Source organism: Ornithorhynchus anatinus, chromosome X5 (genome assembly GCF_004115215.2).
Source record: "Ornithorhynchus anatinus isolate Pmale09 chromosome X5, mOrnAna1.pri.v4, whole genome shotgun sequence".
Classification (NCBI taxonomy): Eukaryota; Metazoa; Chordata; class Mammalia; order Monotremata; family Ornithorhynchidae; genus Ornithorhynchus; species Ornithorhynchus anatinus.
The window spans coordinates 17,588,000-17,605,880 of record NC_041753.1 but is presented as its reverse complement, the minus strand read 5'-3'; the positions used below and the strand labels follow the sequence as shown (position 1 = coordinate 17,605,880).

Below are 17,881 nucleotides of genomic sequence, written 5' to 3'. Positions count from 1 at the left end.
GTTCTCCAAGGGAGTGGATGATAGATGGAGAACAGAAGGGGACCCAGAACCGAACCTTGAGGGACACACATAGTTGAGGGGTGGGAGGCAGTGAAGGAGCCCAAGAAAGAGAAAGCAACTGAGAATGAATGGCCAAAGAGACAGGAGGAGAAACAGGAAAGGGCAGTGACAGGTCAAGGAGGCTGGACACTGCCTTCAGGAGAAGGGGGTGGTCAACAGTGTCAAAGGCAGCTGACAGGTCAAGGAGCATTAGGATGCAGCAGAGGCCCCTGGGTCTGGCAAGAAGGAGATCATCTGTGACCTTTGAGAGGATGGTTTCTGTGAAGTGAAGGGGAGAGAAACCAGCTTAGAGGGGGTCAAGGTGAGAATTGGAGGAGAGGAACTTGAGAGAGTAGGTGTAGACACCTCACTCAAGGAGTTTGGAGAAGAATGGAAGGAGACATAAATTACTTCTGGGCTGGGGACAGAGAAGGCAATCATGAACAGTGCTTCACACCCAAATGTCTATGTATAAATATGCTCCAAACAAGAGAACAGATGGTCACTGAGTTGGCTGACCCACGGGACAACCTCAAATAACCATCCACTTCCCCATAGAGAGTTAGCTACTCTCTTGTTTCTGAGCAACTCAGACAAAACAAACTACAGTTAAATGGAGTAAACGTCAAAGATATAGAGATTTGTTTTTTTCCATCTACTACAACTGTATAGTGTGGTTTCTTACAGAAATTAGTGCCCGCTCTAAAACATGGCTCCAAGTGGTTTATTCATGTTCAAATGAAACATGCAAAGGAACAGGGCAGACACGGGAGAGAAACAAATGCTAATTTTTACTTATCTGTCAAAAACATTTGAATCTGCAGCTATAATGTCCAATTTAGATGGTAAATGGTACAGGAGTCAAATCTTACCACTTTACAATGTGTGCCACTAAAAAGGAGATACTTTTGAAAGCCTCTACTATACATACTCATATATGCTTACTACTTTCAAATATAAGGAAACATATCATTTACATACACTAGAAAAAAACACCTCAAGTTTTAAAAATAATTTTGTAGTTAGCCAACTGCCTGCTTCTAGCTACTTAGGAATGGCCAAGCAGTGTGGTCTAGTGGAAAGAGCATGGGCCTGGGAATCAGAGAACCTGAATTCTAATCCTGGCTCTGCCAATTGCTTGCCATATGACTCTGGGCAAGTCACTTAATAATAATAATGTTGGTATTTGTTAAGCGCTTACTATGTGCAGAGCACTGTTCTAAGCACTGGGGTAGATACAGGGTTATCAGGTTGTCCCACATGAGGCTCACAGTTAATCCCCATTTTGCAGATGAGGGAACTGAGGCACAGAGAAGTGAAGTGACTTGCCCACAGTCACACAGCTGACAAGTGGCAGAGCTGGAATTCAAACTCATGACCTCTGACTCCCAAGCCCGTGCTCTTTCCACTGAGCCACGCTGCTTCTATCTACACTTAACTTTTCTATGCCTCAGTTTCTGCACCTGAAAAAAGGGTGTTGAATCCTCCTCCCTCTGACTTAAACTGTGAGCCCCAGGTGGGACAGGGACTGTGTCCCACCTGAATTATAACTACTCCAGTGCACAGAAAAGTGCTTGACACATAGGTAAACCCTTAAAATAACAACAATAAAAATAACAGCAATGATGTGGAACAGTGCTAAAAAAAATGAGCCATGGGCTGGAACATTTTTACATCCATCTATAATATTAATATTGAAACCAAGGAATCAGTTGGGAAATTCAGCATCTGGGAATTTTACTATATACTTAACAATATGTCAGGATTATCAATCAATCGTTTATTGAATGCCTACTGTGTGCAGAGCACTGTACAACATGAATGCGAGAGTACAATATGATAACAGTTGGAAGATTATGGTAGTCATTTTGCATTCACGTGGTGCCCTTCCTTCAGGAAATTACTATTACAACAACATTTAGTGCCATTTTAAACAAGAAAAATACAGGACTATCAAAACTCTATGTTTCTCTAATGTGATTGAATGCTATAATAATCCCACCTGGAGTACTTTCTGACTTCCCTGCTAAATGTCTCCACTCTAATATCAAATTATTGCCTGCATATGAAAGAGAGAAGCAGAGACAAAGTTTCTTTTTTGTGTTATTACTGGATTCCAAGGACAGAACCATGTCCAATTTCAAACGGCCCAAAGGTTTCAACATTCCATCAGCAAAAGGGACCTTGCAGCTTTAATTTTTACAGGGTGTTCTGTTTCGGGCTAGACCCAGAAACCAAAAAAAAAGCCTCAGCTAGGACAACATGCACTAACGCTCCTTAAGGCACAGGTAGCGAGCTACGCAGAAGTGGTCAGGGAACGAAAGGAGGACTGTTTTTCTTTCAGAGTGAATTGTGTTGAGTGGGCCGTCCCGGAAATGTCTCGGACACCATGCTGGGCACTGTACAAACCTCATGGGGATAGAAAGTAGTAGGTCAGAACCGTACCCACTATTAGGACTGCCCTCATTCTTTTGGTGATGGTGAAGCTTCCAAGACTAAGGATGGACTAGGAATCAACTTTGTGCCCGCTGGGTTGTTTGAGCAGTGGTATCCACGACTCCACTCAGGCACCTCACCTCCGTTGTTTAGCTTGTGGGATAACATCTCCACTTTCTCCTGCAGCTTGTCATAGACGGTCACGATCTGGGACACAGCCCGACGGGAGGATTCCACCCGCTCTTGCAGCTGGGATTCCATTTCTTCACTGGTGCTGCTGGCCAGAGTAGCAAGGAAGGAGAAAGCTGGCTCCAGCCCTTCCCCTGTAGGCCCCCCAAAATAAAAAAATAAATAAGAGGGCAAAATCTCAATGGGGAGATTAAAATCTTAGAGCCCATCAACTCCACTGCCGATGTGGATTCTCAACTTGTCAGTCGGTCAGTCAATCATATTTACTGAGAGGTTACTCTGTGGAGAGCGCTGTACTAAGCATTTGGGAGAGTACAATTTAAGGGACACATTCCCTGTTCGCAGTGAGCTTACAGTCTAGAGGGAAAGTCAGACATTAATATAAATAAATAAATTTGAGACATGTACCTAAGTGTTGTAGGGCTGGGAGGGTGGATGAATAAAAGGAGCAAGTCAGTGAGACGCAGAAGGAAGTGGAAGAAAAGGAAGAGAGCTTAGTCAGGGAAGGCCTCTTGAAGGATATATGCCTGAGGAGGGAGGGCATTCCAGGCCAGTGTATCCTGCCCTGATTACTGTAATCGGCCTCCTTGATGACCTCCCCACCTCCTGTCTCTCCCCACTCCAGTCCATACTTCACTCTGCTGCCCAGATCATTTTCCCACAAAAATGTTCAGACCGTTTCCCCAATCCTCAAGAAACTCCAGGGGTCACCCATTCACCTCCGCATCCAACAGAAACTCCGCACCATGTGCTTCAAAGCACTGCATCACCTTGCCCCCTCCTACCTCTTCGCTACCCTCCTACTACAACCCAGCCCACTCACTTGGCTCCTCTAATCCTAACCTTCTCGCTGTACCTCGATCTCATCTATCTCACCGCCGACCTCTCGCCCACACCCTGCCTCTGGCCTGGAACGCCCGCCCTCCTCATATCCGACAATGACTCTGCCCCACTTCAAAGCCTTACTGAAGGCACACCTCCTCCAAGAGGCCTTCCCTCCCTTCTTCCCGCCTTTCCTCTTCTCCCATTCTCTTCTGCATCTCCCTGACTTGCTCCCTTTATTCACCCTCTCCGCTTCCAGACCCACAGCACTTATGTACATATCTGTAATTTACTTATATTAATGTCTGTCTCTCCTCTGGATTGTAAGCTTGTTTTGTACAGGGAATGTGTCTGCTTACTGTTGTATTGTACTTTCCCAAATGCTTAGCACAGTGCTCTGCATGCAGTTAGCACTCAATAAATGCGATTGACTGATACGGGTGAGGGGTGGGTGGTGAGATACCCCTCCCACCAGATTCACCAGGTGCCCCCTATGCCATTGCAGGGCACCCACAAACACTGACCTCGATCTCTCTCATCCTTCCGTTCCTGATTGCTGTCCGAATCCGGTTCTGGTTCTGGCACCACTAGAGCTTTTCGTTCCGCGAGCAGGTCCCCCAGGCCCTGGTCCAGATCATAACGTTTGAGAATAATACGTATGTTTTCGTCAAACTGAGGGACAAAAGGGGCGATACGTGAGAAAAGGCGGAGGCCATCGCTTAGGGAACAAGTAACAAGGAAACGCCCCGAAGTGAGAGAATGAGCACAAAAAAAACCCACCACACCTGACTCCAGTAGCGGTTAACAATCAGCAACGATGCATCGTCAGTGGCCTGCCGCCGCTCTAGTTTCTCGATGTGCTCACGCAGCTCGTCTTCAATGGCCTGACGCTGATCCAGCATCTCCGCCAGCTTGCGATTTTTGGTCTGCAGTGTCCTAATGTCCAACTCCTCCTGCACCGAGGATGTCAGTCTTGTTAAGCGGCATCGCAAAATGTCCGAGAAGCCAAACGCAACTATGGCGGGTTCTTTTACGTACTCATAAATTACCTTCTGTTCGCTGAAGAAACTATAGCTAGGAGCTACTGCTGTAATTTCAAACACGGACCTTTTAAAAAATACAGTAATCTAAAAATTAAAATAATGAAAATAGTGGAGGAAAGAGGAGTGGAATCACAAGGAGAGACTAAAGAGGAAAAGAAAGCTGGGGAAAGCAAGGAATGTCTATGGAACCCAGCTGCTTGCACTGCTGCTGGTTCTATTAATAATTGTGGTATTTGTTAAGTGCTTACTATGTGTCAAGCATTGTTCTAAGCTCTGGGGAAGACATGAGATAATCAGGATAGGCACGGTTCCTGTACCCCACAGGGCTCACAATCTAAGTAGGAGAGAGAACTGGTTACTGAATCCACATTTTACAGATGAGGTAACTGAGGTCCAGAGAGTCAAGTGACTTGTCCAAGGTCACAGAGCAGGCACGTGGCAGAGCCAGGACAAGAACCCAGAGCCTCTGAGTCCCAGGCCCATGCTCTGTCCACTAATGTTGGTATTTGTTAAGCGCTTACTATGTGCCGAGCACTGTTCTAAGCGCTGGGGTAGACACAGGGGAATCAGGTTGTCCCACGTGGGGCTCACAGTCTTCATCCCCATTTTACAGATGAGGTAACTGAGGCACCGAGAAGTGAAGTGACTTGCCCAAAGTCACACACCTGACAAATGGCCGAGCCGGGATTTGAACCCATGACCTCTGACTCCAAAGCCCGTGCTCTTTCCACTGAGCCACGCTGCTTCTCTAGATCACATGCTGCTCCACTGTGGCTGAGTTAAGTTTCTTGAGAGCTGAGATCGCATCCACCAACTCTACTGACCTCTCCCAAGCGCTTAGTACAGTGCTCTGAACCCCGTAAGCACTCAACACACACACCACTGATTGACTGATTACAATGAACATCACTTCAACTTCTCTACATTCCATCCTCTTTCAGGTTTACAATAGCCAATCCAACTTGCCACCAGGCTAAGATCACAGAGAATCCCACCTCCTCCCTCCCCACAGTCATCTCAATCACCTCCTCCTCCTCCTCTCCTTCTTCCTTCTGACAATGTCACTCCTGCTGCCACTGCTGGCCCCTCCAACCCACAGCTGGTGGCCATGATGATGACGACGGTACTTGTTAAGCACTTACCCCATGCCAGGCACTGTACTAAGTGCTAGAGTGGATACAAGCTAATCAGGTTGGACACAGTCCCTGTCCCACATGAGGCTCACACTCTTAATCCCCATTTTACAAATGAGGTAATTGAAGCCCAGAAAAGTGAAGTGACTTGCCCAAGGTCACACAGCAGGCAAGTGGCAGAGCTGGAATTAGAACCCAGGTCCTTCTGAGTCCCAGGCCCGGGCTCTCTCCACTGGACCACGCTGCTTCATCAGCGTCAGCGGGCCCTGTAAGAGTGCTATGCATGCGGCACTCATCACCGTCATCGACAGTATTGTGCTAAGCACTTGGGAGGATACAACCAAAGCGAGATACACCATCACTTTCCGTCCCCTAGCAGCTTACAATCTAATGGAGTAGACAAAGTGACAAAAATTCTTGACAAATAACAGGTGCAGGAATTTAACCAGAATTGAACTGGAACTTAGAGTCAGGAAGCGCTTACTATGCACCAAACACTGTGCTAAGCAATGAGGTGATAATAATATTAATAGTAGTATTAATAACCATGGTGTTTGCTAAGGGCTTACTATGTGTTAGGCACTGTTTTAAGCGCTCAGGTTGGACACAGTTCCCGTCCTGCATGGGGCTCACAGACTTAATCCCGATTTTACAGATAAGGTAACAGGCACAGAACTAGAATGACCTGCCCAAGGTCACACAGACAAGTGGCAGAGCTGGGGTTAGAACCCAGGTCCTTCTGACTCCCAGGCCGGTGCTCTCTAGGCCACGCTGCTTCTGAAATAGAGCAAATGTATCAGAATGAAATTGATAAAGGAATTAAATACCTAAACATACACATACGTCCGTAAATACGGAGAATAAGAATAACTAAGCGCTAAGTGTTGGGCTGATGCAACTGGGGTGCCATGAGTAAATTAGAGAAGGCTTTCTGGAGGAGGTGGGATTTTCCGAGGGCTTTGAAGATGGGAGAACTGAGGACAGGTGATTTTTCTGGAGGGAGAGAGTTCCAGGCTGTGACCAAAGGGTCGAAAGCAGAACCAAAAGATGTAGTTTGAGGGAGAGCTTGGGAGGAACAAAGAGCACGAGCTAGGGAGTAGCTGGTGAAGAGAGCAAATGGTAAGGTGGAGAAAGCTGATGAAGAGCCTTGAAACCGGTAGTAAGGAGTGGCCTAGGGGAAAATGTCTGCTGTGTGACCTTGGCAAGTCACTTCACTTCTCTCGGCCTCAGTTACCTCATTTGTAAAACAGGGATTAAGAGTGTGAGCCCCATGTGGGACAGGGACTGTGTCCAACCTGATTAGTTTGTACCTACCCCAGCACTTAGTACAGTGCACATAATAATGTTGGTATTTGTTAAGCACTTACTATGTGCAGAGCACTGTTCTAAGCCCTGAGGTAGATACAGGGTAATCAGGTTGTCCCACGTGAGGCTCACAGTTAATCCCCATTTTACAGATGAGAGAACTGAGGCCCAGAGAAGTGAAGTGACTTGCCCACAGTCACAGAGCTAACAAGTGGCAGAGCCGGGATTCAAACTCATGACCTCTGATTCCCAAGCCCGTGCTCTTTCCACTGAGCCATTATCAGCTGGGTGACTCTGGGCAAGTCACTTAACTTCTCTGTGCCTCAGGTACCTCATCTGCAAAATGGGGATTACGACTGTGAGCCTCACGTGAGACAACCTGATTACCCTGTATCTACCCCAGCACTTAGAACAGTGCTCTGCACATAGTAAGTGCTGGACAAATACCAATATTACTATTATTATTAGCCCTTAAATACCATATTTTTTTTTAAAAAAAGAGGCTTGGGAGCCTGGGAGTCAGAAGAGGACCTGTATTCTCACCCCGGCTTACCTACTGTGTGACCTTGGGCAAGTTAATTTAACTACTCTGTGCCTCAGTTTCCTCATCTGTAAAATGGGGATTAAATAACTTTTCCCTCCCCCTTAGACTATGAGCCCCATGTGAGACAGGGGCTGTGTTCTATCTGATTATCCCCGTGTCTACCCCAGTGCTCAGCGCATAAAGGCTGAACATATTCCACAATTATTATTATCACGCAAAAGTAGATGGGCCATCACTGGAAGTGGTTGAAGATTAGAGACCCGTGTCCAGAGCCTCTTCGGGAAGATGATTCGTGCCGCAATGGATAGTAGAGATTCAAGAAGGTGGGGAGAGGCTGGAGGCAGGGAGTCCAGTGGGAAGGCTGATATGATCATCTAACTGCACTACGACCTAAATTTAAGCCAGGGTGGTAGCTGTTTGGAGGGAGAGGAAGGGGTGTCCTGGGAAATGCTGGGGAAATAGCTAGCAGGATTTAGTAGTTGATAGAATGCAAGAGTGGAAAGACAGCGAGGAATAATGACAATAATCATGGTACCTGTTAAGCGCTTACTATCTGCCAAGCACTGTTCTAAATGCTGGGGATGACAAGTTTAATGAGGTTGGACACAGTCCCTGTTCCATATGGGGCTCACACTCTTATCCCCATTTTACAGATGAGGTAACTGAGGCACAGAGAAGCGAAGCGACTTGCCCAAGGTCACACAGCAAACACGTGGCAGAGCCAGAATTAGAACCCAGGTCCTTCTGACTCCCAGGCCCGTGCTCTATCCAATAAACCATGCTGGACTAGCACCAAGTTTTCAGCCTTCTGGGCCAGGAAAGAGGGAGGCATTATTGACAGAGATGGGGAAATATAAAGGAGTAGGCTTAGAGTGAAAGAGGACTGGGTCTGTTTTAGACCTGCTGAGTTTACGGTGCCAGTGGGAGATCCAGAGGGAGATATCCTGGAGGGAGGAGGAAATGTGGGAATTGTAGATTAGGTGCAAGGTGGGACTGGAGAGGTAAGTTCAGGAATCATCCTCCCCCTCTGCCACCTGGCCCAATCCGCCTCAGCCTCCTGATTCCGTGGAGGAGCCACTGGCCGGCAGGGAGGAGGGGGGATGCTGGAGGCAAGCAGAGCTACCATCAACTCCACTAGCTCATCACCTCAGGATAGTGGGCCAGCTAAGGAAAGGATTCCCTGATACCTCAGGGAGGCAGGCGATCAAGGTATCTCGGGGGGCTCCTCCGGCCTCAGGGGTGGGCCCACAGCTCTCCAGACCCAGAATGGAACTACCTTTTCTGGTGATGGCCCAGAATCGCCCACACAGCAAGATCCAGCTGGTGGCAGGTGCCCCATCCCTCTCCTCATACGTCCCCCACGTCTAGCTCCTTGCCACTTTTCTGCCTGCCCCCACCCCACACGCTTTCTCCTTCAGGGTTCGGCTGGTCTGGGTCCGAAGGGGTCTCGCAAGCCAACGCTCGGCATCGCTCAAAGGGTGTTTCACCCCTCTGCTTGTCTGCTTGCCTCAGATGAACCCCGAGAAACTGGGAGACTCTCAACAGCTCCAACAGAGGCTCTGTCCATATGAAATTGCCGGTCACTCCTCTGGAGTGCATGTCCGCCTAAAATCTGCAAATGCATTTTAGGTCCTTTGGAAGTAGGGGTAATGCATGTTATATAATGCATGTTATATACAGTATTGTACTCTCCCAGGATACAGCCACTATGTGTCCTTTGAAAGTGTGGTGTATCACAGGTTACCTTCGCCCATATTAGCCCCACAGCACACAACTGTAATTTCTTCATTTAGATTAATGTCTGTTTCCCCCTCTAGACCATAAGCTCGTTGTGGGCAGGGAGCGTGTCTACCAACTCTGTTGCCCTGGATTCATCCCAAGTGCTTAGGACAGAGCTCTCCACATGGTAAGTACTAAATAAATACCACTGTCTGATTGATAGATTTACATGCAATCTGCTAGGTTCCATTCCAGAACCAGCTCCGACATGATGACCAAACCCAATGGGTAAATTACCCTGCAACTCCCTTCCCGCTGCCCCATTTCTAGGTTCCAAGGGGCTTTTCGGCCCTACCAAACCCCCGAACTCAGTCCCCTCCTTGCCATCATTCCGCCCACCGGGTGCCAGGGTTAACTCTGTCGATAACAGCAGCTCCACCCCAGCCCCCAACCCCAGATGGGAAAGGGGAAGGGGAGCTTGACCGCTGGCAGCGGCAGCAGCTGGTGTCCCCTGACATCTTGCCCCACTCTGTCCCCATCTCCACGCCCACAGTTGGGGGCGGGGGGGGGGCCGCTAGGAGTGGAAATTGGTCTAGTGGGGAGGGGGAAGACGACACCGAGCAGATGGCGATCAATAGGAGAGGAGCCGGATCTAGGACTGGTTCTTAACTCAAGGCTGAGGAAAAGCGTACTCAATCCGGCTGCGTTTGTGGGTGCTTTTTCAGTGGTGGTCAAGGGAGCAGTGTTGCCTTTGGCAGGGGGAGGGAGGATTTTTTGAGGGGGGGCGGGGGTGGTAAGAAACACATCAGGATAGCCCACGAGGCTTAAAACAGATTGCGGCAGCAGTGCCGAGCGCAGGAGCAGCACATGAGACAAATGTGAATTGGCTTTACTGCAGCCACAATGATGGGGAGGAAGCTTATTACTCTTGGGGTAGGACAGCAATTAGCAGATGGCACATCTCCAGATATTATGTACTATGGGGTGTGTGGAACCCAGGGTACGCCTCTATTTTTTAAGTGTGCTACCTTTTTAACGTGGGTGATTTCAGGTCAATATGAATGCTGTTACGCTACGAATGCACCTGTGCAACTCTATTACTCATCTATAATTGAATGAATGTGTGTTTCTGGGTAATTTTGGGGTACGAACAGAATTGCCAAGCTTGGCTCGGGAGCCAATCCCTCACTTATTACATTGCTCCTGCGGGGGTCCCACTTTCGACGTCTGTACTCAACAATTTTCAGGAACCAATTATCCTTAGAGCCAAGGACTCCCTGGGTTCTATAATTCACACACAGTAGCCAGAAAAGAGTCATTTTCTTGAAGAACTAGGTCAGGCCCCAGGTCCTAAAATACCTAGCCTACGGTTTCTTCCGCTCTCTCTCCTCCCAATCCAAAACGAGCAGAAGCTCTTGTTCCCACAACAGTCCCTGAAGTGATTTTCTAGGGGGAAAAAAGGGGTGGAGGCCGAAGTGTTGGTCTTCAAATACAGAAAGGATTATCACACAGGGGTCAGAGACTAAGTTCTCTAGCTCCACTGAAAGCAAAACAAGAGGTAGTAGGTTTGAATTGCAGTAGAAGGGATTTGGAGGTACAGAGAACTTTCCTTGGACTTGGTGATGATGACCTCGCCACATCCTGTCTCCTCCCCCCCCAGCTCAAAAGAAGGTCTTCCCGCCTGGTTTTAAAATCCACACCCTCCGCCTGTGTCCTGGACCTCATGCCCTTTGCTCTCACAAAAATCTTACTCCCAACCTCCTCCCAGCCTATCCTGTCATCTTCAACCTCTCTCTTTCTCTGCCAGCTCCTTCCCTTGTCCCTTCAATGCTCAAGTCTCTCCTGTACTTAAAACAAAAAACCCTTCTCTGGTTCCCATTGCACCATCTCCCTGCTCCTATTCCTATCTTGAATAGCCACGTGCACATGCTGCCTTCACTTCCTCTCCAGTGGACTCTCTTTTTGACCAGCTGCAGTGAGGTTTTTCACCCCTTCACTTTCCAAGGTGCTGCAGTAGCTATGACTATTGGATTCTGAACAAACAGCCCTGCCCGAGCCCTGTGGAGCCTGAAATGCTGCTCCTCTAGCCACAATGCCCTACTGCTCTGACTGTATTTATCAATCGTATCTAGTGAGCACTTACTGTGTGCAGATCATTGTACTATGCACTTGGGAGAGTACAGTGTAACCAATTTGGTATTACTGTACTTGTCTTTTATATTAGTTGTGTTTTTGTTTCATCTTTCCTTACACGTCCATCACCGACACCCACCCGCTCCCCACAGTCCAACTTATTCTTAGACTGCAAACCTCCAATTCTCTCCTTGATCCCCTCCAATCTGGTTTCTGCCCCCTTGGATCCACAGAAACCACCATCTTAAGGGTCACAGATGATCTCCTCCTTGCCAGATCCAGCAGCCTCTGCTCCATCCTTATTCTCCTCATTCTTTCAGCTGTCTTTGATGTTTCTCCTGGAAACAGCCAACCTCGGCTTCACTGACACTGTCCTCTCTCCTGGTTCTCCTCTCTGGCCTGCTCATTCTCCGTCTCTTTCAGGGGCTCCTCCTTGCCTCCCACCCCCTAACATGGAGGTCCCTCTAGGTTCAGTTCTGGGTCCCCTTCTGTTCTCCATCTATCACCCACTCCCTTGGAGAACTCATTCACTCCCATGAAGCCTTGGCTTCAACGATCACCTCTAGGCGGATGATTCCCAAATCTACATCTTCAGTCCCAATCCCTCTCCTTCTCTGCAGTCTCGCATTTCCTCCTGCCTTCAAGACATCTCTACTTGGATATTCTGCTCTAAACTCAAACTTAATATGTCAAAAACAGAACCCCTCATCTTCCCACCCAAACCCTGTCCTCCCCCTCTTTCCCATCACTGTAGACAGCACCCCCATCCTTCCTGTCTCACAAGTCTGTAACCTTGGCGTTATCCTTGACTCCTCTCTTTCAACCCACCTATTCAATCTATCACTAAATCCTGTCGGTTCAACCTTCACAACATCGTTAAAATCCGCCCCTTCCTCTACATCCAAACTTCTACCACGTTAATCCAAGCATTTATCCTATCCCGCCTCGACTGCTGTGTCAGCCTCTTTACTAACCTCCCTGCCTCCTGTCTCTCTCCACTCCAGTCTATACTTCACTCTGCTGCCATTTTTCTACGAAAAGGTTCAGACCACGTTTCCCCGCTCCTCAAGAACCTCTAGTGGTTGCCCATCCACCTCTGCATCCAACACAAACTGCTTACTATCACCTTTAAAGCACTCAATCACCTTGCTCCGCCTACCTCACCTCCCTGCTCTACTACAACCCAGCAGTGTTCTTTACTCCTCTAATGCTAACCTACTCGTTCTACCTGCAATCTCGCCTATATAGCCACCGACCTCTCGTCCATGTCCTGCCGCTGGCCTGAAACGTCCTCCCTTTTCATATCCGACAGACGATTATTCTCCCCACCTTCAAAGCCTCATTGACAGCACATCTCCTCCAAAAGGACTTCCCTGACCAAGCCCTCATTTCTTCTTTACCCCCTTCTTTCTGCATCGCCACCTGGACCTGCTCCCTTGATTCACCACCTCTGTCCCCAGCCCCACAACATTTACGTACATATCCATAACTTATTTATATTAATGCCTGTCTCCCCCTCTAGACTGTAAGCTCGTTGTGGGCAGGGAGTGTGTCTGTTATATTACTGTGTTGTACTCTCCCAAGTGCTTAGTACAATGCTCAGCACACATTACTGACCGATCGGTATGTGCCAGGCACTGTACTAAGCACCCAGGGGTAGATTCAAGCTAATCAGGTTGGACACTGTGTCCCACATGGGGATCGCAGTCTAAGTCTAGAAAAGATGATTACTCCCCATTTTACAGATGAGGTAACTGAGGCTCAGTGAAGTTGCCCAAGGTCACGTGGCAGAGCCAGGAGGAGAACTCTGGTCTTCTGACTCCCAGGCCTGTGCTCTATCCACTAGGCCATGCTGCTTCCCCTCCTGGTCTGACCTAATATGGCATTTCTCTCCCAAGCACTTAGTAGAGTGCTCTGCACACAGTAAACGCTCGGTAAACAGGACTGATTTGACGCCCTGGTACCTGGGAGTCAGGAAACCCAGGTTCTAGGCCTGGCTTCTCCACTTGCCTGCTGGGTGACCCTGGGCAAGCCTCTTAACTGCTCTGTGCCTCCATTTTCCCAGCTGCAAAAGGACTTTGGTATCTGTTCTCTCCAGCTCCCTCTTAGAAAGGAAGCACGAGAAGACCTGGGAAAGGATGAAGACAAAGCGCGGTACTACATTAATATGGATAGTTAGGACAAATCGAGGGAGAAGTTTGAATGAATGTGTGCCCACGCCATACCTACCGTTGAGGAGACACCTCCCAGTTTAATAGTTTCCACTGTGGTCCCCGAGTCTTCCACTGCTGCCTTCTTTTCAAGTGGCACAGAGGTGCCCGGTTCCCCGGCTGCTCGTTTATTTCCAATCCCTGACATTGTGGTTCGGGACAAAACTGCGACCTTTATCAGCTCTTCCTAAAACACAGAACAGATTCACTTCGGATCAATCCAGGGCATTCACTGAGCGCTCGCTGAGGACAGGGCACAGTGCTAAGCGCTTGGTAGAGTCTAATACGACAGCGTGGGCAGACGTGCTGTCTGCTGCCTTAACAGGGATGAGGCCCAAGTAAAACTCTGGATACTCCTCTCCTTCTTCTTTCCTCTCTGGTCGGCAGCACCGAAATCAAAAATAGTTGTTTTGAGAGTTAATCCCCATCCAGGTTCCTGTTAATTTCTCTAAGGCCAGGAGCCCCCAACAAAATCCTGAAACAGGAGAGAAAGGGGAAGCAAAGCATCACCGACACAAAGATGATGCATTGGCGCTGGCAACAGAGGCATCTCTGTAATTACACCGCTCTCTATCTGAGGGCTTCCCTATCCACTCCGTCTTAATAATAATGTTGGTATTTGTTAAGTGCTTACTATGTGCAGAGCACTATTCGAAGCGCTGGGGTAGATACAGGGTAATCAGGTTGACCCGCGTGAGGCTCACAGTCCTCCATTTTCCAGATGAGGGAACTGAGGTACAGAGAAGTCAAGTGACTTGTCACAGTCACACAGCTGACAAGTGGCAGAGCCGGGATTCGAACCCATGACCTCTGACTCCCAAGACCGGGCTCTTGCCACAGAGCCACGCTACTTCTGTCTTGACTCAAGGGGTTCTTTTCTAACTGGATCGGGATGCACAGGAAGTTGGCGCATATCGTTTCTTTTAGCTCTAGGCGTGTTAAACTGCTACTGCTTCCATCTGAGAGACTGATGGCGGGGGGAAGCCAGAGAGAGGAAGGGGAGAGGGGAAGAGGGCGGGAGAGACGGGAGGAGGAAATCCATCACCAGCATTCACAGTGCGCTTACTATGTGCGGAGCACTGTACTGAGCGCCTGGGGGAGTACGGGATAACAGAGTTGGGAGACACCCTCCCTGCCCAGGGCACGCTTACGGTCGGGGTAGGGAGGGGAGAGAGAGAAAGGGGTGGGGAGAGAACGAGGAGAAGAGAGTTTACCTCCCGCCGCCGGCACCCCCAGACCCTCCCGCTACCACCCGGTCCGGCCGTGGCCCTCCTCTCACCCCAAATGCCCTGCCGAGGAGCGGGCGGGGGGCCGAGCGCGCTCGGTGGGCGGCGGAATAACGGGGGGCCCCTCATCGGCCAGCCCGGGGGTCAGATAAGGCCCCCGGGCCCGGCCTTCCTCTCCCTGAGGCCTACAGGGCTGGATCGGCCCCATTTGGCCGCATCTCGCCCGCGGGAGCAGCTCGGTGCTCACCTCGGCCCGCGCCGCCCTCCGGCCTCTTACCTCTGACCCGCGGGGAGGGGCGGGGACGGGACGGGAGAGGAGGGCAGGGGAGGTGAGGCGAAGGATCCCCACTTCCGGGGGCGGGCTAAAGCCACGCAAGGTAACGGCGGGCCAGCGGGCGAGCCGGCGGGCGGCCGAAAAGGCAGGACCAGGCGGAAGTGAGACTCGCCGGCAACTGCGGCGGGAGGGGAGCCCCGGAGTGGAGCCGGGGGGGAGCTCCGAAGCTAGGCTTCGCCCGCCGCCATCTCGCCTCCTCTCCCCGCGTGTACTCTCTCCAAGCGGCGCCCGTCACGGAAGGCCGAGGGAATTACCGATTCCATCTGAAGCTGCGCGGCCCGGCCTCCCGACAACTGCTCCAAAGTGCTTGTCCCCCGACTGGGCCGGACAGCTGCGGACCCGCCTCCTCGCCCCGATTGGTTCTTGCTAATGTAGTGCTCCTTGACCATTGGTTGATGGGACTGTCCGTCCGAGTATAGACAACTGGACCCGCCCCTCCCTCCGCCCCCGGCCAGTGCGGCCCGGTGATTTCTGGGAAATGTAGTCCTCGCTGAGGGTGGCGACAAGGGTGATCATACCGGCCGGTCTCTGTTTCCACGGAAACGAGGGCCCATCGGCTCCAGGGGACCTGGAGGGCAACAAGGGTGGTCAGACCTTCCCGAGGTACGGGACTCTGTGGAGATTATATTTGCTAAGGCATGCTCATTTCAGAGTATCTCGATTGCTGGCATGACATGGCGCAGAGGGGGAGCCAAAGATTCTCGGGCCCAAATTGGCCCGGAGTTTAAATTTGATGTACGAACACCGTATGTTACGGAGAGGCCGACTAACTCCCGTTGTCCTCGGAAGGCGGCACTACCGATGGTCGTTCACCTGCCGGTGGGGGACGGGGGACTGAAAAGAGAAGCGGCACGGAAGGAACACAGGCTTGGCAGGCAGAGGACCCGGATTCTCATCCCAACTCTGCCACTTAACTGCTGTGTGACCTTAGGCGAGTCACTACTCTTCTCTACGCCTCAGTTACCTCGTCTGTAAAACGGGGATTCAGACTGTGAGCCCTGTGTGGGACGGGGACTGTGTCCAACCCCATTAGCTGGTATCTGCCCCAGCACTTAGTACCAGTGCTTGGTGCATAGGAAGCAGCGTGGCCTAGTGGATAGAGCACGGGACTGAGAGTCAGAAGGACCTGGGGTCTAATCCTCGCTCCGGCCACTCGCCTGCTGTGTCACTTAACTTCTCTGGGTCTCAGTTAGCTCATCTGTAAAATGGGGATTAAGAATCTGCACTCTATGGGGAGAGCGACCGCATCCAACCCGATTAACCTGTACCCACCCCAGTGCTTAGTACAGTCCTGATACATAATAAATGCTTAACAAATACCACAGAAAAGATGCTTAACAAACACCACAATTATTTATTATTATCATTGAAAAAACCAGTGTGGGAATAACAGTCCCAGCCACACAACGTGCACGCAAATAGGATCTCTTCTGCTCATGTGTTTGTTGCTTGCTGTGCCTGGTGCTGTTTTCATGTTTCACTCCCTGCTTAAAATTAACCCCTCCTGTTTTGAATTGCAGTGTACCAAAGTGTTCTGTGTGTTGCATCTCTCTCCCAACTTTTAACTGTGGTGCTGAATTGAGGTTATGCTCTGCTGCTTCCTCTGGTCATTTCCCCTATGGCAGCCCACTGCTATGTTGCTATGTTACAACATAGCCTCTCTGGATGGAGCATATGAGGAAAACCAGATGATGGTAGGATAGCCAAACCGCTACTGTGCGGTGAGCTGAAATGGCGCTGACAGAAGCTTTAGGTGAGAACTTTTATGAGAAATAGGCACTGATGGAAATTTAGGTATAAGAGCCCAGGTCTCTTATCCCCATTTTTATAGATGAGGAAACTGAAGTACAGAGAGGTTCAGTGACTTGCCCAAGATCACACAGCCAGCAAGTGGGACAGTTGGGTCTAAAATTCATGTCTCCCAACTCCCAGACTTATCCTCTTTCCACTAGGCCATGCTGCCTTAGATGCATGTATTATAGCAGTAGTTTTCCTTAATGTGAGGTTCATGAGCATAATCCCCATTTTATTGGAGAACTAATTGTATCCCTACTTGATATATACTTAACATTGACAGTGGGAGGCATCACTGTTGGACATCTTGTCTACCTTTAGTTCTCCATTAAAAAAAAAATTACGGTATTTGTTAAGCACTTACTATATTCCAGGCACTGCTCTAAGCACTGGGGTAGATACAAGCCAATCAGGTTGGACACAGTCCATGTCCCACATGGGCCTCTCAGTCTTAAGCCCCATTTTACAGATGAGGTCATGAAGCAGTTAAGTGACTTGCCCAAGGTCACACAGCAGACAAATGGTGGAGTAGGGGTTAGAACCCAGGTCCTTTTGATTCCCAGGCCTGTGCTCTATCCACTAGGCCACATTGCTTCTCCATTCGAATTGTCCCTTGGCCAAGGTCTCCCAAAATGTAAAATAAATCCAGCATTTTAAAAGATTAGATTTGAGGACAGCTTTCAAATGATTTTTTAATATCCTCTTCATAGGTGCCTACTTTGGCTTAACTGGAGTACTTTACATTATCAAGGCGGGGAGGTGGGAGGAGGGTGGCAAGTGGAGAGAACAGAATGGTAGAAGCAGCAGATTGAGAAATCAGAACTGGCCTTTCCCAATAGAAACGTTAGCCAAAGTTGCTGAAAACTTGTCAATAGGACATGAGTCTTATTATTCCTATGCGAACACGTAACTAGCCCATAAGGAAAGAGAACTCAGTCTCTTCTCTGAGAAATG

General features: G+C 49.5%; 1 protein-coding gene across 4 annotated transcripts in view; it reads right to left on the bottom strand.

The window, feature by feature from the left end:
* Nucleotides 1-15,470, bottom strand: part of RNF20 (ring finger protein 20) — a 42,472-nt gene extending 27,002 nt beyond the window's left edge. Inside the window, exons 1-6 of one of the 4 annotated variants that reach the window (XM_029056176.1) lie at nt 15,388-15,470; nt 13,593-13,760; nt 4,272-4,439; nt 4,011-4,158; nt 2,616-2,798; nt 2,042-2,098 (exon numbers count right to left, since the gene is read on the bottom strand). In XM_029056176.1, the coding sequence (XP_028912009.1) occupies nt 2,042-2,098; nt 2,616-2,798; nt 4,011-4,158; nt 4,272-4,439; nt 13,593-13,760; nt 15,388-15,396 (733 nt within the window). In that variant the 5' untranslated portion in view covers nt 15,397-15,470. Of the gene's footprint in view, nt 1-2,041; nt 2,099-2,615; nt 2,799-4,010; nt 4,159-4,271; nt 4,440-13,592; nt 13,761-14,852; nt 15,005-15,076; nt 15,202-15,387 lie in introns of those variants that run through there. The other 3 variants (XM_029056179.2, XM_029056178.2, XM_029056177.1) reach the window with 3 other exon arrangements.
* Between the last annotated feature and the right edge of the window lie 2,411 nt (nt 15,471-17,881).